Below are 24,126 nucleotides of genomic sequence, written 5' to 3'. Positions count from 1 at the left end.
TAATATTACTAAGGTTTGTTTTATCCTATATAAGCTAGAGAGTGATAGATTTTAGAGTTTATGGTTGTTAGTATATGGTTGTTTATGATTGTTTTTTTTATATATACCTTGTATTTAGCTCTGGGAAGTCGGGGGGGGGGGAGGGGGGGAGGGGGGAGAGGAAGGGGGGGGAGGGAGAAGGGTGGGGGAGGGGGGATTTTTTAAGGGAAAAATTGTATGTTAAAACTTTTTAATAAAAAAAAACATGAAACTACTATCATCTAGAGCAGGCATGTCAAACTGGCGACGTCACGTGACATTGCATGACGTATCGGAGCTTTTTCCGCATTGCCGGCAATGGGGTGGGCGTGGCTTTGTCGTGACGCGTCTGGCCTGCAGGCCGGCAGTTTGACACCCCTGATCTAGAGCAGTATTTTTCAAACTTGGCCACATTTTTTATACTTCAGCTTCCAGAATTTCCCAATGTGTTGAGTGGGAAATTCTAAGAGCAGATGTCCACACATTTTAAAGCTGTGGTTCAGAAACACTGGTCTAGACTGATTGGTGCTTCCCCAAATTACACTGTAATTAGCAAATGTCTTGTACAATTTTAAAGGTGAGAGGATGGAATGTAAGGAATGAAATGGTGTAATCCATTGACCTTCAACTGTAATCCTGCTATGCCTTTCTTAGAAAAATCCCCTCTGCTTTTTTCACTCCAGGGCAGAACATTTTCTCCCTTCAATATCTAGCTGGCTTAACTATGCCCACCTTCTACAAAACGCTTGTGATTCCCCATTCCAGTTCTCCCATCCTTCTTTAATCTTTCTTAATTTTTTTATTGCACATCCCTTTACTTTGCTTGGGGGTAGACGGGGGAGGAGGCAATGTTTCCCTTAGAAGTAAGCAGAAAGTAATTCAGCCACTCTGAAATCATAAGCATAACCTACCCTCTCTCTCTTGAAAGAAACGTAATCGTCAGGTGCCTTACTTTTTTCAAACCTTCTACTTGCTGCAGTTCAGCTTTCAACAAAGCTGTAGTGTCTTTCTCTTGGTGTAACTCTCGCTGCAGTCTTTGTCGCTGTTCTTTCTCAGATTTTAACTCTCTTTCAATAACTGAACTGTAAATGAAAGAAGCACAACGAAGTTGGAAACGAAACCTATTTTCCAAAAGAATTTAACTTATTAGCATTATGGAATAATTTTGAAAAATGGCAGGAGTTTGTACTTTTCCTCAGGTCAAACCCTAACCCTAACCCTTTTTTTTTTGGTTCTGTGAAAATAGCCAGTAGGACACAGACAGCTACTCCAAGCATGTTCAAGAACTTGTCCAGAGAGATTCTGGCTTTCATTTTGGTTCAAAAGCATACCCTTAGAGTCTGGAACTCATTTATCATGCAACTTTGAATCAAAATCCAAAATCTCTTACTTTTTGAATACATGTACGGAATCAGAAACCAGAATTGATTTACAATTTTTACCTAGTGAAAAATCTTCTGATAATTACTTTTGAGACTGCCACCCAAAAAACACTTAAAAAACCTTAGCCTACACCATCATTTCCAAATAGACTTTAAGAAAGAAAGACTAAATTTCTTAGGTGCAAACATAGCGATAAGGTTGCAAGAAATGGTATTTCCCCCAAAAAACCATTGCTCATACCATATCTCAGAACAGAAACTTTTGGTAATATAACAACAATGATGACACTATCAAACAAAAGGATTGCTAAGTGAAGGAAAGAGGAAAAATGTTGGGGTGATGATTCACTCTACCCAAAACCTGTTGCCCTATTACAGGTGGTCTTTTAACTTATGACAATTTGTTTAACAAGAGTTTGGAATGATGACAGCCAGGGAACGGGTGCCTGCAAAGTACCTCTGACAAAAAACATAGTACCCCCATCATCCTGAGGTCACATGATTGTGATCTGGATATCAGTTGTCAAGCACTCCACAATCACGTGATTGCCATTTGCAATCTTCTCTGCTGGCTTCCCCAGAAAGTCAATGGGGAATCCGGCAGGAAAGGCTTTAAAAACGGCTGCCTGCTTGTTGCAGAGCCGAGATTCCCTCCTGGCAGGTAGCTTTTTAAGAGCGAAAGGGCTGTCTGCCAGGAGGGAATGTCAGCCTGGAAGAAATCTTAGCTCTGCATGGAGCAGAGATTCTCTCCTGCCCCATAAAGCAGCCCTTTGAGAGTCAAAGGAGCTGCTTGCTGAGGGGAGGGAATTCCTTTGGTGGGCTGCGCAAATGGAGAGCAGATCCCTAAGATCTGAGCTCCATTCCTGCAGCTTTTTGCAGGAGCTCCACTCTGCACAAGGAAGGGAGGGGAACTTCTCTGAAAGGCTGCAAGAACTGAGCTCAGACCTTTTAAGGTCTGAGCGCCGGTCCTGCCGCCATTCAGAGGATTTCACTTTTGGGTTTGGAGGGAAACTGAGCTTGACAGGCAGTTCTTTTGCTCTGTCTGCTTAACCTGGGAGACTGCTTGATGACTGCAGCCTGGACTGCTGGGATTATAGTCACTGAGTGAAGCAAACGTGGGTGTCTCATTTAATGACTGCTTCAATCAATGACTCAGTTTCTGGTCTCAATTGTGTAAGTTGAAGACTGCCTGTAGTTTCAGTGACAAAAGTATTAATTGTACTGCTTCCAGTTTAAGTAGGTTAAGTATCCAGTCCTTGGGAAATACGATTTAAGGAAGTGAAGTCTACCCCTAACTCTTGAATACCGCCTTATGGAGCTGCCTTATGGTAGCACATGCTTAAGCCTCTTATTAGGTGGGCACTGCCAGGCAGAGATTCCTTATCAGGAGTACTTATCCCTGTGGGTGGAAGAACACTTCTGCTACCTTGGCAGTGACTGATTTTTTGTGAACCATTAACTGTAAACAAAATGTGTCTCTTCTATTCAAACGAATACGAACGTTCAAGCTAAGGTTATATAAAATAATAGTACCAGTTGCTATCCAGTTGGATTAGTTGCTGCTTCAGAGTCTCAATTTTGCTCCCCAGTTCTTGTTTCAGTTTGACATTTTTCTCTTCTGCAAGCTGCTTCGCCTTGTCTGCACGCTGCAGTCTAAAGTACAAAAAAGGGGATACACAGACATGGTTGTGAATGTTATTTTTTGTACCACATCAAAATGACAAGTTTAAAACATCAGGGACTAGATCATATGTTCAAAGGAAAGACCATTTCATGGAAAAGTGTTATTTTTGACAGGGAGAAGCTGCCTAGAAAAAAAAAGAAACAAACTGACATATAACTCTGATAGTGTCTTTATTTGAAGTGAACCTTTGGCCTCTACCGTCCTAAAAAACCCATGGAGATCTGCCAGCAGCTTCTAAATAGGCTAGCAGAAGAAAAGAATTCACCACAATAGCTCCTATCATAAAATCTTATGATTGATAGTAATTTACCCGTTTTATATAAATGCCTTGATTGAAACAGATATAAAATTGAATTAATAAATGTTTATAAGATCCAGAAACAGCCCGTCTCAGTTTCTTGTCCCAATGCTGATCACCGATTCACTCTCCTTTAACTCTCTTTTTTTCTCTTCCAAATATTGACCATCATATAAAACTAAAGTTTCATCCTTCCCAGCTTTGTTCATGCATTTCTTATCTATGAAATGTTACATTATTAGTGTGGAGACTAGTCTGCCTAAAAGACTTCTCCCTTTGACAGAGAAGCAATGGGCCTGATAACTCCTTCCCAGGTCTTCATCTTGTCAGAATATGCCTTACAAGGATCTGCAAAACTTTATGGAAATAATGGGCAGCATCAAGGAGCACTGAAAAACTGGCTTTCAGGCTTCACTAGAAACAACTGATGTGCAAAACACTGGAGACCTACTAAGGTCACACCTTGACCAGATATGTGGAAGAAATCACCTGTCCTCCAATTGTTTCACAGAAGACATCATTTGATCTGTTTTGCCTTCAAAGGATGATATTGCTTCTTTTTTCTGTTGTAAAGAACTCTCCGCAGTCTGGAGCAAAAACAAATTTAATCAGGTCACCTTAAATTAATTCTTCTTCTTCTTATGGCTTGGAGGGTTGTAACAGTTCAGAAAGATCCTTTTTCACATCTCTTTTCATATTCCTTTCCCTTCAAAGATTCTCTTAATTCTAATATAGCAGAGTTAATAAACCTAATGGCAAAACTCAAGAAACTGCTTTAGTTGCAGAACTTCAAGAGAAAAAAAACCCTGGAAAATAATCCAATAAACCTGTGCTTTTACCCAGAGAGTAAATTGTAATAATGAAAAATAACTATCTTTGTAGTGCAGAAATAAGCTCTTAGTTGGTGGCTGAAGACATACTTGTCTTTGTTTGGCAGAAGGTCTGCAGTGGTGGAACTTTAATATATATCACAGGGCTACCTAACAAATATGAGTGGAGTCAATTTTTTTTACAGTTCCCTAGAGAGGAAGTTTAAAAAAACTTTTAGCTTTTTAAGACCTACAAGTAGGATTTTGTGCTTCCTGCTGGCAAATGGCAGGAAGCCACAACATTATGTGTTTGCATGGAGCTTTGAGACTGCATTCTGGTCTGGCTACCTTATTCCAGAGCTCTTGGCCATCTGCTCCCTCTTCAAGTATTGTATTTAAAACGGTACCTGAAAAGAGAATACTGCATAAAAGCTTCTAGTATATTTTGAAGTGTCTTAGCTAGATGAGTGATGGAAGTTGACTAATAGGGCATCCCCACTCACCATTAAGCTTCTAAATAATTCCCCAAATCAAGAAAAAGGATCTAATTCTTGCAATTTTCATCTTTTCCAGTCAGAAAACTAACCAAGTTAGGAAAACACTTGTGCTTCTGTCATAAGGATATCACAACTAAAAAACCTGGGAAAGCAAACAATTAGTTGGTTTTCAGCTGCGTGTGGAGAAACCCCTTGTTTGCCAATAGAAGACATCATATGGGTGAGATTGATGGCCAGGTTAGATACAGTGATCCTTGTTTCATAATCCTTAAGTTTATGAAACTAGAAATGAATTCTTGGCCTGAATGCTTTTTTCTTACCCCTCGCATGCCATGTATTATCCTAGTCAGAATTTCTTGTTATTTCCATGAAAAGGAACTCTGGCACAGAATCCAGTTATCTTAAGCCAGAGTTCCCTATCTGGACTATAACAATCAGGATCTTTAAGTTAAAATCAGCAATGGAAGGAAAGATGGGTTGAGACAGAAAAGATTTTGCACATTTTCAGCTTCAAAAATAATAGTGAACATTGCATCAAGCTTGATTAAACAGATTGTACACTTTAACTCCTGTATTTTAGAACTATTTGTGGCCATAGCAAAGAAACTCTTGAGTACCTGAGATTTATTGAACATCTGCAAATTGATAGCCTTAACTTCCTCCAACTGCTGGCGAAGTGCAACCAAGGTATCTTGTTTTTCATGTGTATCTTTCTCTAGAAGTTTCATGGCAATTTCCATCTCTGTTTTCATTGCAGTTTGAAGGTCCAATTCTTTTTCCAACTCCTTAAAAAATATAATACAAGCTGCATACATAAAACACTTCATGTACATCATAAACGTCAATATACAGTATTATTTAGGGTAGCCTTCTCAATTTTATGCCCTCTTGGACTGCTGAATTGTTCTTCTATTTGTTGTTGTTAGCTGCGAAGTCGTGTCCGACCCATCGCGACCCTATGGACAACATTCCTCCAGGCCTTTCTGTCGTCTACCATCTTCTGGAGTCCATTTAAGCTCACGCCTACTGCTTCAGTGACTCCATCCAGCCACCTCATTCTCTGTCGTCCCCTTCTTCTATTGCCCTCGATCTTTCCCAGCATTAGGCTTTTCTCCAGTGAGTCCTTCCTTCTCATTAGGTGGCCAAAGTATTTGAGTTTTAGCTTCAGGATCTGGCCTTCTAAAGAGCAGTCAGGATTGATCTCCTCTAGGACTGACCGGTTTGATCGCCTTGCAGTCCAAGGGACTCGCAGGAGTCTTCTCCAGCACCATAGTTCAAAGGCCTCAATTCTTTGGCGCTCAGCCTTTCTTATGGTCCAACTTTCACTGCCATACATTGCAACTGGGAAGACCATAGCCTTGACTATACGCACTTTTGTTGACAGGGTGATGTCTCTGCTTTTTAGTGTGCTGTCTAGATTTGTCATGGCTTTCCTCCCCAGGAGCAAGTGTCTTTTAATTTCTTGGCTACAGTCCCCATCTGCAGTGATCTTGGAGCCCAGGAAAATAAAATCTGTCACTACCTCCATTTCTTCCCCATCTATTTGCCAGGAATTGAGAGGGCCAGATGCCATGATCTTGGTTTTCTTAATGTTAAGTTTCAACCCAACTTTTGCACTCTCCTTCTTCACCCGCAACAAGAGGCTCTTTAGTTCTTCTTCACTTTCTGCCATTAGAGTGGTATCATCTGCGTATCTTAGGTTGTTGATATTTCTTCCGGCAATCTTAATTCCAACTTTTGATTCATCTAGCCCTGCCTTTCTCATGATGTGCTCTGCATATAAGTTAAATAGGCAGGGCGACAGTATACAGCCTTGCCGGACTCCTTTCCCAATTTTGAACCAATCAGTGGTTCCATGTCCAGTTCTCACTGTTGCTTCTTGACCCGCATATAGGTTTCTCAAGAGACAAATAAGATGGTCTGGTACTCCCATCTCTTTAAGAACTTGCCACAGTTTGTTATGATCCACACAATCAAAGGCTTTAGCATAGTCAATGAAGCAGAAGTAGATGTTTTTCTGGAACTCCCTAGCTTTCTCCATGATCCAGCGTATGTTGGCAATTTGATCTCTAGTTCCTCTGCCTCTTCGAAATCCTGCCTGTACTTCTGGTAGTTCTCGATCCACATACTGCTGAAGTCTAGCTTGTAGGATTTTAAGCATGACTTTACTAGCATGAGAAATGAGTGCAATGGTGCGATAGTTTGAACATTCTTTGGCACTGCCTTTCTTTGGAATTGGAATGTAAACTGATCTTTTCCAATCCCGTGGCCACTGTTGAGTTTTCCAAATTTGCTGGCAAATTGAGTGTAGCACTTTTACTGCACTGTCTTTTAAGATTTTGAATAGCTCAGCTGGAATACTGTCACCTCCACTAGCTTTGTTGTTGCTCAGCTTTTCTAAGGCCCACTTCACTTCACATTCTAGGATGTCTGGCTCGAGGTCAGTGACCACCTCATTGTGATTATCAGGCACATTAAGCTCATTCTTGTATAGTTCTTCTGTGTAATTTTGCCACCTCTTCTTAATCTCTTCTGCCTCTGTTAGGTCCCTGCCATTTTGGTCCTTTATCATGCCCATTTTTGCATTAAACGTTCCCTTCATCTCTCCAATTTTCTTGAAAAGATCTCTGGTCCTCCCTATTCTATTGTTTTCTTCTATTTCTTTGCACTGTTCATTTAAGAAGGCATTCTTATCTCTTCTAGCTATTCTCTGGAATTCTGCATTCAATTGGGCATATCTATGTTTTTCTCCCTTGCCTTTCGCTTCCCTCCTTTCCTTAGCTATTTGCAAAGCTTCCTCAGACAGCCATTTTGCTTTCTTGCATTTCTTTTTCTTTGGGATGGTTTTGGTTGCTACCTGTTGTACAATGTCGCGAACCTCTGTCCATAGTTCTTCAGGCACTCTGTCTATCAGATCTAATTCCTTAAATCTATTTGTCACCTCTACTGTATATTCAACAGGGATATGATTTAATTCATACCTGAGTGGCCTAGTGCTTTTCCCTACTTTCTTCAGTTTAAGCTTAAACTTTGCAAGGAGAAGCTCATGGTCTGAGCCACAGTCAGCTCCTGGTCTTGTTTTTACTGACTGTATAGAGCTTCTCCATCTTTGGCTGCAGAGCATATAGTCAATCTGATTTCTGTGATGACCGTCTGGTGATGTCCATGTGTAGAGCCGTCTCTTGGGTTGTTGGAAAAGAGTGTTTGCTATGACCATCGTATTCTCTTGACAAAATTCTATCAGCCTGTGCCCTGCTTCATTTTGTACTCCAAGGCCAAACTTGCCTGTTATTCCGGTTATCTTTTGGCTTCCTACTTTAGCATTCCAATCCCCCATGATGATAAGGACATCATTTTTTGGTGTTAGTTCTATAAGGTGCTGTAGGGCTTCATAGAACCGGTCAATTTCATCCTCTTCAGCACTGGTGGTTGGGGCATAGACTTGGACTACTGTGATATTGAATGGTTTGCCTTGGATTCGAACTGAGATCATTCTGTCATTTTGAGGATTGTATCCCAGTATTGCTTTTCCTACTCTTTTATTGACTATGAAGGCTACTCCATTTCTTCTGAGGGATTCTTGCCCGCAGTAGTATACCTGAATTCACCCATTCCTGTCCATTTTAGTTCGCTGATACCTAAGATGTCGATGTTCAGTCTTGTCATCTCTTGTTTGACCACGTCCAGCTTTCCTTGATTCATGGATCTTACATTCCAGGTTCCTATGGAGAAAAAATCTTTACAGCATCGGACTTTCCTTTCACCACCAGACACATCCACAGCTGAGCGTCCTTTCGGCTTTGGCCCAGTCGCTTCATTCTTTCTGGCGCTACTAGTACTAGCCCTCTGCTCTTCCCCAGTAGCATATTGGACGCCTTCCGACCTGAGGGGCTCATCTTCCAGCGTCGTATCGTTTTGCCTTTTGGTACTGTCCATAGGGTTTTCATGGCAAAGATACTGGAGTGGGTTGCCATTTCCTTCTCCAGTGGATCACGTTTTGTCAGAACTCTCGGCTATGACCTGTCCGTCTTGGGTGGCCCTGCACGGCATAGCTCATAGCTTCATTGAATTACGCAAGCCCCTTCGCCACGACAAGGCAGTAATCCATGAAGGGGTGTTCTTCTATAGTTCAAGGCAATCAAGGGAAGGAAGTTTTACACTAAATAAATGAAAGAATCTTTTATATTTACCAGTTACATTGTACACTTCCCCCCAAATTGTTTTGCTATGATCCAGAAGAGATTCATATGCATATTTGGACTTTTCATACTCTCCAAATCTTTCTAATACCTCCCAGGCATAATTGGTTATGGACTCTTTGTATTGTGCTAAAGCAACAACAAATATTGGAGAGAAAAGCAAAAATGACTTTTGCCTAGCTTTGGGCATAGAATTTTTGAATCTTTATTAGTATATTCCTGCAACCAACTGGAAAATCTATTCTTATATTCAGTTCTAATCAAAAAGCCAGGTTTACACAAATCAATTTTTTGCATTTTTGTAAACCATTACTTTATATGAACATATATTTATTTTATATGAATAAATTGAAAAGGGAGGTCTAAGGGTTATTTAACCTTTCCACTGCCAGACAATGGTGGCTATGCACAAAATAGTATACTATTATTCTTCCCCTAGGACACGGGTCGGCAATCCGCTGCTCTGGAGCCGCATGAGGCTCTTTCAGCCTTCTCCTGTGGCTCCCAGTCCTCCTCTGCCATTTGCAGAGAGAGACAGAGACAGAGAGAGGCACTTGCACTTCCCTTCCCTCTCTCTCTCTCTCTCTCTCTCTCTCTGTGTGTGTAAAAGAGAGTGGCCTCACGCTGTTCTCGGAGAAGCTGACAATCTTATTGGGCGGGGCTCCTGCCTTTGCTGTGTCTCCACAGGAAGCAGCAGGAGAGCCAGCCCAATAAGAATGTGTCAGCTTGTCCGAAAATAGTGTGAAGCCACCTTGCCAGGTGAGCAGAAGATCAGAGGGGGAGAGAGAGAGAGAGAGAGAGAGAGAGAGAGAACTCATGCACAGCAGCCTCTATTTCTTTTTAATTAAACTCTTCAATTAAGCTCTCCCCCTTGCATGCACGCGCATGAGTTTTGCGGCTCCCAGTGTTTTTCCCCCCTCTGGGAAACGGGTCCAAGTGGCTCTTTGAGTGTTTAAGGTGGCCAACCCCTGCCCTAGGATTCTTCCATTTCCCTTGCAATCTTCCCTACTTAACCCTCCTCCTCCAACTCTGTTCATTCTGAGTATGGATTAAAACCCTCATTATATGGCTCCTAGCTGATCCTCTCTGATATGAACAAATTAAGGATGAATTTGCAAGTGTGAGGCTCAAGGAAAGCTCTTGTATCTGCAAAAGCGGTATTTTCAAGTTTGTTTTTACCAGCTGCATCATTCTCATTTGGGTATGTATGGCATTTGGCTGCTAGCCCTGTGTGCTTCTGGCTGGACTGCTGTTCAAATCTAATTGTGAGCATCAGTGTATCATTTTTTCTTGTTAATTTAGCTATTAAGCAATAGTTATTAAGATAGTAGTTAAGTAATAGTTTATGATGATAGATCAGAAGTACCCAAGCTATGTCTTCCAAATATTTTGGAATACTGCTTTCACTGCCATTCATTGTCAGGATGAAAGCTGAAATCCAATATATAGTGCCATCATAGTGCCAGTCTCTGAACAGATTAGATTTGATCTGGAGTAAGAACAGACTGGTGCAATATGCTCCACTAACCAAAATACCAGAGGCAGGCAGAGTTTTGCACATGTCTTTCCTGTCTGATGTTTTTGTAGCTTCTATCACAATGGCTCTCATTAGCATTTATAACTGCTCTTCCAATTAGGCTTTCATTGAGTAATACAGCTAACACAATCCTCCTCCTTATCCTAGCCCAAGTTCAGCACTTTGTAGTACTTAACTGCATTTTAGATATGAAACTCTGTCAGTTAAGACTAAACTGAACAATTATTTCCAGTTGTTAAATTATGAGCTCTCACCATTCGAATTCTTTTCTCCTCTTTTAATTGCTTCCAGACATCACTATACATTTCATCTAGGCCTTGTCGTGATTGCTTATAGGTTTCCAGTTCCACTTTGGTGTCCAGTTTAGTTACCTAAATTAAAAAGTGGGTGAATAATCTGCTAATAGATTGAAGACTCAATGTTTCTATAAAAGAAATCAAAGATGAGATTACCAATGGATGCTGCAAGCAACAAGGTATCTTATACCTGTGAACAATATGAGCAACAAGATGCTAAAGACTCAAAGATATTGATTTATGTTAATTTATGAAACTTGCAGTTAGCTGGGGGAAAAAAAGCAAAATACTTGTTTTCATTCATTGATTTTCCTGGAAAAATGTCAAAGAAAGTTGATTTCTGCAAGAGTGAACTGGAAAGTCCATTCAGTATGTACAGAACCATGGATGGGGAAAGTAGCTGGAAACTGAACCATGGATAGTATTTCAATGTCCCACCTAATGGTGTTAGTTTTAATGAGATACAATTATTTGTTAGATTTATATCTTGCCTTTCTTTCAAGAACTTAAAGTAATTTACATGGAGAATGCTCCTTATTTTGTCCCTATAATAACTATGAAATAGGTTGGGACTAGTGTGACCCAAAGAGATACCATGGCTAGGGGTGATTTTTAGTCTCTCCAGTCCTAGTCCAACCTTTTAAGCACACCACCATTGGACACAGGCTTGCCCTTCACTGAACAAAGGTCTTCTTCAATTTGCAGTAGGAGACAAGGAGCGATCCTGCTGGAGATAGCTCAATAATTATCTTCACCTCCTCCACTCCTCTATGGCACTTGGCTCCCTAATTGCTCAAATAACATCGGACATTCCAGTGGGGCTTTTAATGGAATGGAAAATTAGAGAAGAGCCAATTCTTTTCTGTCAGATGTGCAGAGCATATGAATTTAAAGCATCATTATCATCTTTGTCATCAACGGAATAACTGAGCACAAATCTATGTCTAACCTATCATTACTTGATCAAAATGATTATCTTGTTGCATGTCACATATATAGGAGTACCTTTTTGTGCCCTAAGAGATTTATATATGTATGTTCTGTGCACTTTTTTGTGTTAGAAAGAAAAATGGATAACATTTAAAATAAATAAGCAAACAGTTAAGGCTCCTATGTAGTCTTAGGAGATTATGTAGGCTTTTCAGTATCTGACCTCAGCATACTTTTCACTGCGTTCACGAATTAATTCGTTTTCATGTTTCAGCTCCTGTTGTTCTTCCTGGAGAGCTTTGATTCGATCTGTTGCTGCTGATAGCTGGTCAAAAGATAGCAGAGGGAGAGCGATTAAAAAATGAGAAGATGAAACAAATGAAACATTCCCCAAATGAAACATTTATACATTATCCTGTTCCCCAAATGAAACATTCATACATTATCCTGCTGTTCATAAAAATCTGCTATTCAGTAGTGCCTCAGATGCAGATTTGACTGCATTTCAAGATTTTACTGAGTAATTATGTTCCTGTTCCAAAATAGGAACTAATTACTGTTATGCTTTTTCGTTCAAGCACTATTCCTTTCAGATGATAGCATGAACTTACTCTGCTCTTAATAATCACTTAATAAGATAAGGTTGTAGCTCAATGACCTGAACTTTTTACACACAAGTATGTATTTGTTTTCCAAAATCCTGAGGTAAATGACTTCCGGTGGCGACGCGACGCCGAAGACAGCCGTTTTCGGGCTGCCCGCTCCGCAGCTGTGTTTTTCCATCGTAAACAGCGCCGATCAGCTGTTTAGATGGATTTGAAGCCCCCTCCTCGGGAGAAGAGGAGGGGGTGAGGCCCCAGGTAGGGGTTGAGCTCTCCGGGGCCGCCTGAGCTGAGAGTTTGGGCGGCTGAAGGATTGAGCCCCCCCGAAGCCTGGGTTGCTCCGAGCTGCGCAGCGCCCCTGCTCCGGGATTTATGGAGCAGAGCCAGGCGTTAGCAACCACCCCTGCCAAAAGGAAATACTTTTGATTATCAAGATGCAGGCAGAGCGGTACAGGAGGTCAAGGTGATGTGGACTCTTATCTTTACTCCCTAGCTCAATGGATTTTATAGCTTTAAAGTGAAAGTGCGCAATAAGTGAAAGTGGGGGAAGATGGCGGCTAAAACTTCTAAAGCTCTTCGGAGTGCGGGGTCTTCCCTGGTGCAACAGACCTCATTGCAAGCTTTGCTTCCTCCTGTACCTCCTCCGGCATTGATGCTTAAGGATTTACAAGATGCTCTTGGAAAGCATTCACAATTGATGTCTGACATGATGGATGAAAAGTTGAAAAAGCTGGAGGAGAAAATGGAGGAGAAAATGGAGAAATTGGAGAAGAAGATGGAAGAGAAGTTTAGAGCAATGAGGGTGGACATGTTGTCTATGATTGAATCTGTAGCTGAATGTGTGCAACAGCTGGATGTAAAAGTGAAGGATCTCAGTCAAAAGAACTCTATATTAGAAGCAAAGGTATTAGAAAATGAAAATATAAGGGATAAAATAGACGGAGAATTGAGCCTTGTTCAGTATCATCAGATGCAGTATGCTATTAGAATCAGGGGTTTAAAGGAGAATTGTAAAGAAGATTTAAAGCAGCTGATTTCTGAGGCTCTGGAAGGGGTATTGGGCCAGCCAGCATCTGAAATTGAGGGAAATATGGACAAAATTTTTCGTGTAAATTCATGGATTGCAAGACAGAGGAAGTTACCCAGAGATGTGGTGGTCTATTTTACAAAGAGAGTAATTAGAGATGAAGTCATTCAAGCTGCTTATGATACTAAATTGGTAGTGGCTGAGCAAGAAGTCTTGGTTTTAAAAGAGATTCCTCCGAAGATTTTAAGGAGAAGGAAAGATTTTGCATTTCTAGTACAGGAACTTAAGAAATGTGATATTAAGTTTAGATGGGAGATTCCAGTTGGACTGGTGGTGACGCACGAAGGTAAAAGACATCGTCTGGTTACTGTGGCCCAGGCACGTGATTTTTATAGCAATGTGTTAAAAGCAACCCCCCTATCATTTTTGGAAGCTGTAAAGGGATACGGCGAGGGAAAGCTTCAAGATGTTACAGATAGACAGATAGAGGACAATGGTGTTGGAGGGGATCAAGATACAGTCTCATCGGTTGTTGCAGGAGGCCAGAGGATGACGCGTGCCGCCCTAAGAAGAGCGAGACGAGAGCAAGAGCAAGACCAGCAGAAAGTTATGGAATCTCCAAAGTGTACTTACAGTGAAGCTGTGGGAGGGGCGCGGTCCAAAGAAGTTTTGGGGGTCAAGACAGACGTGCTCCAAAAGCTTTGGAGCGTCAAGATTGGTGATTAAATTTTTAAATTAGAATGTCAATGGATTAAATTTACCATAGAGGAGAAAGAAAGTTTTTTTAATATTTAATACAATTTAAGATTGATGTTATTTGCTTGTTAGAAAAGTATATTAGGGTTATGGACTAAAAGTATGTGTTGAATTAAGAATGGGTATGCAAGCTCCTAATTAACAACAAGTTGTCTTACAGACTGCTTAAACCTTTTTTTTTACTCTTTTTATTTGAACTCAAGGATGATTTGGAACTGCGAGACATTTGGCGTGATACATGCAAGAGACTGGGATTAAGAAAATCTATTCTGAGTAAAGCTCTTTTTTTGTTTTCCTCTTTTTCTTTTTTACTTTATTTGTAATATTAATATTGTTTGTATTCATTTTATATGAGCTAGAGGGAGATAGAATTAATAGTTTATTGTTGATAACATAGGGGTGCTTATGTTTGTTTTTTGATTTTATACCCTGTATTTAGCTCTGGGAAGTCGGGGGGGGGGGAGGAGGGAATGGGGGAGAGGGATAGGGAGGGTTAGATAGGGGTGGGGGAGGGGGGGATTAAAGTCAAAATGTATTGTAAAACTTTTTAAATTAAAAAAAAAAATCCTGAGGTAAAGATAATACAGATGGACCAATGGCTTGTTATAAAAGTAGCTTCCCACATTCCTGTACCTAGAAGTTACAATCAATCTACAAGTTGTAATATATTACTTTATTTATTTGTATCCCGTCTTTATTCTCTAGGTTTTTTCAGGTACATTTGAACTATTTAATTTAAAACGTAATTAAAAATATGTCACCGTGACCACAAACCTCTTCTTGGAGCTTGGAATTTGTTTTCTCTAAGCACTCTATCTTGCTCTGAAGATCTCCAACGGTGCAACTATAAAGAAAGAGACTCAGTATCTGTATAATTCTAGCCACTTCATCCCCAAAAGAAAAAAATGGTTTCTCAAAACAATCAGGGTCCCCAAACTAATAAAATGTGTGAAACAATATGGCTGAATCCAAGGCAAAACCTGGGGTTCTAACTTGAGGTAAGGGGAAGGACATAAAATACTAAAACTCAGATTTGTAAGGAAAAGAGCAGGCATCCTTTATGTTAGAATTGTGGTCTTCATATGAGGGTGGGGGGGGGGAATAAAGTATTAACCAACAAACTATACCTTAAATGTCGATTAAGTTCTTCCACGTAATGTTTCTGGTCAAGCACAGCAGTAATTCCTTCATCTCTGACATTTAAAGAAAGATCATTGTCTTTTTAAAACAGCCAACTGTTTCAAGTGCAATGTTTACATTTGGAATGGTTGTTGTATAAGATAATATATTCATTCTATATGCTACAAGTACAAATCCAGAACACCATGATAAGCAGGTATAATAATTTATTTTATCCCTTTATTATTTTTATAACTCAAGGCATTGAATATGCCTAACCCTCATTGCTCCACTAATTTTCTTCACGACAACAATGCTGTGAGATGAGTTGGGCTGAGTGAGTGACTGGCTCAAAGTCGCCAAACTGACTTTCATGCCTAAGGCATTACTTAATGCCAATTTACACTGTTTTATAGTTTTCTCTTTAATTTGCCTATTTCTATTCTGGTTTCAATTTCTTTCTCTAAGGTCATTAGGAAAGTTTAAACTGGACTCAGCTCCGATATAGTTTTCTGTTACACAATTTTAAAAAGCAGAACCTTAACTATACATACCCTTTGCCATTGTCAGTGCACTGTGTATCCTTAAGGTACAGAGAAAAATCAATCACTGCAACCTGACAAGATAAATTTCATTAAATTAATTGTATTTTTTCTCTCTAATAGAATTCACTATGATGTGCTTTTCATACCCTTTTCACATTCAAGGGGATTAAATGTAAGGGGATTCAGGCCATTAACATAGTCCATTAATTGCCATTGTCCCAAGATGAACTCAAAATACTTGTTATCTTGATAGAGATTTCTTTGACAGCATTAGTGTCCAACGCAAACAACCATGCAAAGCAGAGAAGCTGATTTAACAATAGAGCACAGCAGCTAAGCAAAATTGTAGGACATGACATGACCAATGACACTCACTACAACCAAGGAAGAAAAAGGTTCAAATAAATTGCACAAATGAGCTCTGCAAGAGGAAGAAGATGAGCACAGGATACAAAATGTGGCCACCCAATTTGCATAGATTCAAACTATTGCTAACTTGTAGTTTTATGTTGGGACAAAATTTCTGTAAATAAGCCACCTATAAATGCAATTATTACATTTTCAGAAACATCTAAAACAATATGAATTCAGCCTGGTTACCCTTGGTTCAGGCCTAGCGTTGCCACTTAGGACTTAGTTTAAAGGAGATAATTTTCACCTGCGAATCCAAGTCTTCTCCTTTTAAACAGAGATTTGCATCAATGACATTTAGTCCCACCAACAGGCCTACAATCAAAGCTCCTTCTTCTTCCATCATCAACGCATCAGGCTCATAATATTCACTAGGAAAGGAAAATATGGTTTAAAGAGGAATATTTTTCTAGTTATCACAGTGGAAGATTCACTTGAGGATCATTAAAAAGATTTTTTTTCTAAACTAAATATCTCTTATCCAATTAATATTGTGAATATAAATACTGAGCTAGATTTAGCACAAATGGAAGAAGGATTTCTTCTTTTGTCAGGAGTTTCAGTTGCAATAACACTTTTCTGTCTGTAGAAGAGTGACAGGGAAAGGGAATAGCCCAGTGATCGCGAACCTTTTAGAGATCAAGTGCCCAAACTGCAAACCAAAACCCAGTTATGTATTGTCGAGTACTGGGTGGGTGTGGCCCATTGGGTGGGTGTGGCTGTGGTGGTAACGGCAGACTGGGTGGGAGTAAAAAGTTCAATCAATGAATTCCAACTTTGCGAGATCTTTTTTTTGAAATTGATTGATTGAACCTTTTTTTTTTGCACATGGCGGAGGAGGCCTAAAGCGAAAAGGTTTTATAAAACCCTGCTAAAGGCCTAGGACTGGGGCAACAGCACGCATGCCCACAGAGAGGACTCTGTGTGCCACCTGTGGCATGCGTGCCATAGGTTCGCCACCACGGGAATAGCCTGTTCCCATTTTTCACTAACAGGAGTGATCCAAATTGACTTCTACACCTAATTTAACTGTTTCTCGTTCTGCACAGTAATAAATGTTCTTCTTGAAGAAAAATCCAAAGTACCTCAAGAGACACTTGTGATCCAAGAGTACTTTCAAGTAGTCTGCCAGTTTCTTTTGCATCACAGCAAGATAAAGCCAAGCTCTGCCTCTTCCGACTGGAGTCCTACAACCCCACAGGAAAATCATTGATTAAATATGTCAAATTGCTCAGCATACAAAAGGAATGAGAAACAAAATATTGCCAGGTTAAACATGAATAGCATTTGATAAAAATACCAACCAATTCCCACAGAAGATAATTTGTCAGAACTTGAAAAATATTTAAAGCCTGCCCATTTTTTTAACTTAATGTTTTCTCTTTAGGTTGAATGATTATGCAATTCTACCGTTAGTATTAGTACTTTACACAGATGATTTTGAAAGACAGTAAATAAAAGGTAATGCAGGTTGGTAGTTTACTCTAAATAAAAATATTCTGAGTTACAATCCGTGTGGAAAAAAAATCTGCTTTTAACGTGTTCAGCAAAGATCATCTGATTAGTCTAGCAAATCACAACTAATAGCATTAAAAAGATAAAAAGCATGCATTCTTTTAAACAATTTTCTCTTATTAACCTCAATTAAAGAACTATAATATCTGTTTCTATTCACCTTAATTCTGGCAGATTTCTGACACTTGTTGCTAAATCTGATGCCTCTGGACAAAGTCTCTCCACTAATTCTAAAGGTCCAAAAAATGATTTGTTCTGCCCAATAAAGCTCTTCTTAGCTAACAGCAGAATGGAAGGAAAAACATATTATTCTTCAGTTCACATAATGCAGTTATCTACAGATGCAACCTAACTGGACTGTACTTTTAGACAAACATTTGACGTTGGATATATTCTGAGTGAGTATATCACAGACTTTCCTATATGTTAAAGGAACTTAATATACAAGTAACACTTAGAAATGTCTATTTTCATATATTTTCAGATATGCCTTAATAAAACTTTTGTTTCCCTAATACACAGAAGTAGGCAAATATATCAAACTATGCATTTACTTTTAAATGTGATTTCCACCCCCCCACTGCTTCTATGCATTTTCTCATGGTTCAGAAATTACACCATTCTAGCTAAATTCTGCAAATATCTAGTGGCTATTTCTGTTGTATGGGGACAGCTAAATAATAAAAAAGCATGGTGTCCTTCAAATATTAACCAATAAAAATAAAGTGAACAAATAAAAATATGCTTTCAATCACACAAACATAAAACCAGATTTGAAGAAAACTCACCTTTAAGTCCATGCTTGAGACAATGTTCCAAAACAATAAAGAACTGCTGCAGAGGAGGGAAGTCAGAATCAAGAGTCCTCCCCAAACTCAAAGCTGACTGGATTAAGATTTTAATGCTCAATTTCATCATATTCACAAGATTGGAACGTTCTTCCATTGTGTGGGTTCTGGCTGCTAAACATATATAGACAAACAGACATGAGCATAAGAAAGCAAAGTCTTGTAAATAGATCATAGGCTTATTTTGAAAATGTGAATCCACACAAATAAGCATTTTCTTCTCATGCTAAAAAAAAACCCTGCACCTGGAATAGCATACATAGGTATTATTCATAAAAAAGCCCAAAGTCTGCAAGTATTTTTAGTTCCTTATTTATACAGCAAAAATGCATAACAATAATGGAGTCTGAATCAATATGGCAAAAACATGTGTGCATAACCAAATGTGCACAATAAGAACCATATCGCTATACATTTCAGTATCTGCAACAACCTTAAAAGCGCACAGGTACTTTTATTCCATTCTCCCCAGAAGGATGCTTGCAGTGCAACATTTTAATCCCATTTCATGTTTCCTACAGGAATGACCATCATAGTTGCTTATAAACACAGATGGAAATCTTGTAAGCATGTTAATACAAAAAATAGTCGTGGCTATAGAAAATAGTCAAGGCTATAGAAGACACCCCATGCTTCATTATTGGCCTGATTTAAAGGTTACAGCGAGAAAGCAAGCATTGCTATTTCCGCAGAAAATCGGGAGCAGAAGCAGTTCTCCATAGGAAAATCATGGGCCTCCTCGTGCATGGATTTATCCAGCGTCCCACGCTTACAGACATACAAGGGCTACTCAGTCCTGAAAAGCCTTCCCGACGGCGATTCTCCACCTCCCGTAGAGGATCACGTTATACTCCAGCCTTCCCACAGGCAAAAACTGTCATTTCCTTTCTCCCCCCCGCTTTCCCCCATTGGTTTTTCACCTGCACCTGGGTTACCCGAGCAACACTTCCCACCTCCTGCACGTTCAGAGAGAGGCCTCTCATTGGACAAAACACACCGAATTTCTTATACGCTTTCTGCGAGCCAATTACAACTTTGCATCAACCATTCCAAAGGCTCGGATTGGCCATTCTCTCTCATTTGCCGCCTTAAGTTTTGACAGGGGAGAAAAATGTTCAAATTCTCACCCCAAACTCGCTTCTCATTGGACACAGAGGCAAATTGGCCCAGCAAAGTCCGAGCCATTATAAACAAGAAAGCGGAGACGCCATTTTAGTTGCTCCTGCTTCTGGAGGTTGCAGCTTTCTAGGCTTTCTTCCCCACGCGACCGTTGGGGGCAATGAGCGTCGGGCTTTACCTTCCATTCCCATTTCTGGAGAAACGTAACATTTTAAAATCCATTTTCTAAATGGAATTCAGTTCTGTTTCCTTCGGTCCCGCCTCCTGCTCAATACAAAGTAAAGCATCTCTGATGGACGTCTCGTCAGCCTCTACTTAAGACAGGCTGGGAGGAGAGTCTTCCCCCCCCCCCCGCTTCCCAGGCCTAGATTCATTCTCATGGGGTTCTGCTCCAATTTTTGCTCTGTCTTTCAGGATTGCTTCCCCCTCCCCTTTTTTTTTCTTTTCTGAAAATGAGCCACCCCTCTAGCTAGGTTAGCATGCCTGTTGGGGAATTCTGGGAGTTGAAGTCCATATATTTTAAAGTAGCCAATTTTTAAAAGACTGGTTTAATACAACATAAGCACCCTGAGCAGCCTAAACTAAAGCACCTTACAAGCACTGTTCCTTTCAGAAGCACAACTCCTGGGTGAATGTGATCACCTGGGCTACAATAATATATGTGTAAGATCACCTGGGCTCCAAGATCACTGCAGATGGGGACTGTAGCCAAGAAATTAAAAGACGCTTGCTCCTTGGGAGGAAAGCCATGGCAAATCTAGACAGCACACTAAAAAGCAGAGACATCACCCTGTCAACAAAAGTGCGTATAGTCAAGGCTATGGTCTTCCCAGTTGCAATGTATGGCAGTGAAAGCTGGACCACAAGAAAGGCTGAGCGCCAAAGAATTGAAGCCTTTGAACTATGGTGCTGGAGAAGACTCCTGCGAGTCCCTTGGACTGCAAGGCGATCAAACCGGTCAGTCCTAGAGGAGATCAACCCTGACTGCTCTTTAGAAGGCCAGATCCTGAAGCTAAAACTCAAATACTTTGGCCACCTAATGAGAAGGAAGGACTCACTGGAGAAGAGCCTAATGCTGGGAAAGATTGAGGGCAATAGAAGAAGGGGACGACAGAGAATGAGGTGGCTGGATGGAGTCACTGAAGCAGTAGGTGTGAGCTTAAATGGACTCCAGAAGATGGTAGAGGACAGGAAGGCCTGGAGGAACGTTGTCCATAGGGTTGCGATGGGTCGGACACGACTTCGCAACTAACAACAACAACAACAATGGTGTATCACGTGTATTGGTATCTATGTGGGTTGTGCAGTGGACAAAATGAAAGGTGAGCAGAAATAAGAGATTTGATTTTAGAAGCTTGCAAGCTTTTTTGAATTGTTAATAGTATCTGCATATAGTCATTTATTACTTTTAAAACTTTAAATAAAATACATTAAACCACTAAAACAGATGTGATGGATATGCAGGGAGAAGATTCATTTTTCAAGGAGGATATTTTAATACACTTCAAATTTAATCCTAAAAATATTTGTAGCATGATATTACACTAGATCTCCACTTTAATATAGTTTATTCTAGAATATGGGTATGATTGCTGCTTTGGTTAGAAGCAATTTTCATTTGTGTTGGAGTTCGTTTATGCATCATTGTGCACAGCATATCAATATTAATTTAATGTATTAAAACCTGCCAAGTATTTTGTTAAAAATGTGGCTGATTATAACTTAATGACTCAGTCTTTTAAATCATATTCCCCACCAAGAACCTATTACAGAGAGATTGCTCAATCAATTTTAAAAAATAAGGATTTGTTGAGATGAAGTATATATATTTTTTGCGTATCTTGTGTTTTCTCTTGAAAATATTTTTCCATTTCTGATAAATGTGAAGTTCTTAAATACAATACTATTTGGTGAAAATAAATTCTTCCTGAGACTTTTAATAAAACGTTATTTTTTTTCTAAGTTTGAAAGCAATTGACTATTGAAACTGGGTTTCATTTTATTGAACAGTCAACTGTTGGAGAAACTTTTACTTGGATTCCAGCACTGGAGGGATTAGATTTAAGGAGTGAATTAGTACAAACCATTTTTTCTTTTCTTTTCTTTTCCTTATTTTTTTTAAATTCCATTTATATCCCGCCCTTCTCCGAAGACTCAGGGCGGCTTACAAGCTTAGCAGTAGCCTTCATTCTATGTATATGCCTGCTTATTAGGGCTTTCACACCCCCCCCCCCAAGCGGCATTATTACAAAGTCAGCTAAATTGCCCCCAACAATCTGGGTCCTCATTTTACCTACCTCGGAAGGATGGAAGGCTGAGTCAACCTTGAGCCTGGTGGGACTCGAACCTGCACTAATTGCAGGCAGCTGGTGTTACTTAAGGAGGCATTAGCCCACTGCTCCACCAAGGCTCAATTTTTGCCTTTTAGTCAGTCTTGACTCCTAGCCACCACCTGGATAAATTCCTGCAGTTTACTTGGCAAGATTTTTTTGGAAGTGGTTTTGCATTACATGCTTCCTAGGTCTGAGAAAGAGTGACTGGCCTGAGGACACTCAGCTAGCTTTGTGCCTAAGGGAGGACTCAGTCTCTTGGTTTTTAGCTTGGTATCTTAACCACTATACCAAACTGGTTCTTCAAGACAAAACATTAGCTGACCAAATGTTAGCCTAATACTGTATGTTGTATGAACCCAGCTTGGGGGGGAGGGGAATCGGCTTATAAATCAAAGTGTCATGCAAACCTAGAATATTAAATAAACTATGATTTAGCTACCATTGTTAATACCAATTTCCCCCCAAATTCATAAATCGGTTAATGTAGAAATACAATAATCTCTTTATTTCCTATTATTGGAAAGCGTATTTATAAAATAAGATGAAGTGATAAAGGATTAAATTATAAATAGGAATTAGCCATGTTTTAGGAAATTATTGAAAGAATATTTTTTCTGTGAAGTATGAATAATAAAACATTTTAGTTGTATTATATTTTTATCTTAAAGTCAATTTTTGAACTAAAATTAAAGTATTAAGATTCCCTTGGCAAAATGGAATTTATTAATATATTTACATTTCTTCTCAAAATCTCGGTGTTCTTTTTTTGTTATAAAACAAGTGCACTGCTTTTCATTGGGATGACTTTATAGTTTAATGTTCCAGGAATTAGATTATGCTTCATACATATGCACTTAAAATCATTAATACCCATTATGTCTTGGTAAGTACTAGTACTTCTGAAGTGCTCTATTGTATACTACTTTAATTCTCAGATTCTGATGAATGTGTGTATATGAATTTACATTCCATTCAACTGCTTTCTCTGCATCATTAACACGTTTTATTCCTGCCACATAATTTATACATGGAATTAATCCATTCTACTCATGTCTTTAGGATTAAAAACATATTTATATAAGCTCACTAGAAAATCTGCACTGATAGGACAATACTAAACTTCCTGTAGGTAATCAGATTTATCAAATTTATTTTTGAAGTTGATTATTAACACATTTATTGTGAAGCAAATAAGTCTTTTTTTTCTGCCAATAGATTCTTAGGACTGCCTGGACAAGCCCCTGCAATTTTCTTGGCAAAGGTTTTCAGAAGTGCTTTGCCATAATCTCTTAAGGCTGAGAGAAAGTGACTGGCTTCAACCAGATGGTTTCATGCCTTGGGCAGGACTAGAACTCATGGTCTCTTGGTTTGTATCCTGATGCCTTAACTACTACACCCAGCTGTCTCTAAATAATGCTTAGATGGGAGTTTTAATAAACACAATGATTCTTCCTCCATAAATGTAGAAATCTAAGACTAAGCACTTTTGACCAGACTGGTATTTTTCCATGTGGAGAGATTAGAGCTGTGCAGCAATGTACCTTTGAAGAAGAATTTGATTTGAAAATGTGTGTGGGTGTTCATGTTGCACGTAACTCCTTAAAGAAACTGGGGTCCATGGGATTTATCCCATGAAAGATGTGTTTAAGGAGGCTGACATGCTCTAAATAATCTATTTGAATCACTGCACAATCAAATGGTTATATCCTAAAGTGCAGGGCCTAAAGCTAAACCATATCTTTGTCAGTGCCGTGTTTTGTCTCTCCCATTTATAACTCACAAGTTATTCCTTTTCAGTTTACTTAAAGATTGTATGTTAAAAATTTCTGCAATTAAATTTGTTTCTCTTTGGAAATGTACTGTGATATGTAAGCCTAGACACAATGTAATTTACAACATACGTTTCTCAGCATTATTTATAATCTGATAGACTTCAATATTTAGCAAATAAATAGAAGTTGCCCATTTATACACATCAATGTTTTCTTTCGGTATTTTAATTCAAGTAGAACTGTACTGTACTGTAGAACTGTACTGTCATATAAAGAAAACAAACCGAGTCATAAATGTTATCCAGAGCAAAGGGGGGAAAAAGATGAGTCTAAAACAGAATCTCCACCTTCTTGTCAAGCATTCAAAGTTCAATTCACAATAAGATGTATTAGAAATATCTAGAAATGTTTTCTAGAATTTGCCCTTGA

The 24,126-nt window shown here is 39.3% G+C and overlaps 2 protein-coding genes across 8 annotated transcripts in view; one reads left to right on the top strand and one right to left on the bottom strand.

The window, feature by feature from the left end:
• The window catches only part of RUFY1 (RUN and FYVE domain containing 1), a 32,051-nt gene that overhangs the window by 7,231 nt on the left and 694 nt on the right, over window positions 1-24,126 (bottom strand). For 3 of the 4 annotated variants that reach the window (XM_081319975.1, XM_081319973.1, XM_081319976.1), the window contains exons 2-14: window positions 18,414-18,587; window positions 17,786-17,903; window positions 17,196-17,297; window positions 16,358-16,481; window positions 15,709-15,770; window positions 15,163-15,228; window positions 14,810-14,879; window positions 11,874-11,975; window positions 10,679-10,795; window positions 5,306-5,473; window positions 3,872-3,969; window positions 2,934-3,053; window positions 971-1,100 (exon numbers count right to left, since the gene is read on the bottom strand). In XM_081319975.1, coding sequence (XP_081176101.1) covers window positions 971-1,100; window positions 2,934-3,053; window positions 3,872-3,969; window positions 5,306-5,473; window positions 10,679-10,795; window positions 11,874-11,975; window positions 14,810-14,879; window positions 15,163-15,228; window positions 15,709-15,770; window positions 16,358-16,481; window positions 17,196-17,297; window positions 17,786-17,903; window positions 18,414-18,587 — 1,451 coding nt within the window. The remainder of the gene's footprint in view (window positions 1-970; window positions 1,101-2,933; window positions 3,054-3,871; window positions 3,970-5,305; window positions 5,474-10,678; window positions 10,796-11,873; window positions 11,976-14,809; window positions 14,880-15,162; window positions 15,229-15,708; window positions 15,771-16,357; window positions 16,482-17,195; window positions 17,298-17,785; window positions 17,904-18,413; window positions 18,588-24,126) is intronic. The other variant, XM_081319974.1, reaches the window with a different exon arrangement.
• Window positions 12,466-23,898, top strand: LOC308663512 (uncharacterized protein). 4 transcript variants are annotated; one of them, XR_014025415.1, is made up of 2 exons: window positions 12,466-14,308; window positions 23,141-23,898. XR_014025415.1 is itself a non-coding variant. In XM_081319988.1 (2 exons), exons 1-2 carry the CDS (start codon window positions 12,803-12,805, stop codon window positions 14,241-14,243), a joined length of 1,200 nt encoding a protein of 399 aa, XP_081176114.1. In that variant the 5' UTR covers window positions 12,466-12,802; the 3' UTR covers window positions 14,244-14,732. The 4 variants fall into 4 exon arrangements, 1 of the variants encoding a protein (XP_081176114.1); XR_014025416.1 differs by lacking the exon at window positions 23,141-23,898 and adding an exon at window positions 17,160-17,241; XR_014025417.1 differs by lacking the exon at window positions 23,141-23,898 and adding an exon at window positions 14,741-14,790.

The sequence above is a fragment of the Vipera berus genome (genome assembly GCF_964194415.1).
Source record: "Vipera berus genome assembly, chromosome: 2".
NCBI lineage: Eukaryota > Metazoa > Chordata > Lepidosauria > Squamata > Viperidae > Vipera > Vipera berus.
The sequence above is the reverse complement of the archived record's forward strand: the minus strand, read 5'-3'. Positions and strand labels throughout refer to the sequence as shown.

Bases quoted from the DNA above. Each gene is read 5' to 3' on its own strand.
- LOC308663512 (XM_081319988.1), top strand. From the start codon at position 12,803: ATGGCGGCTAAAACTTCTAAAGCTCTTCGGAGTGCGGGGTCTTCCCTG.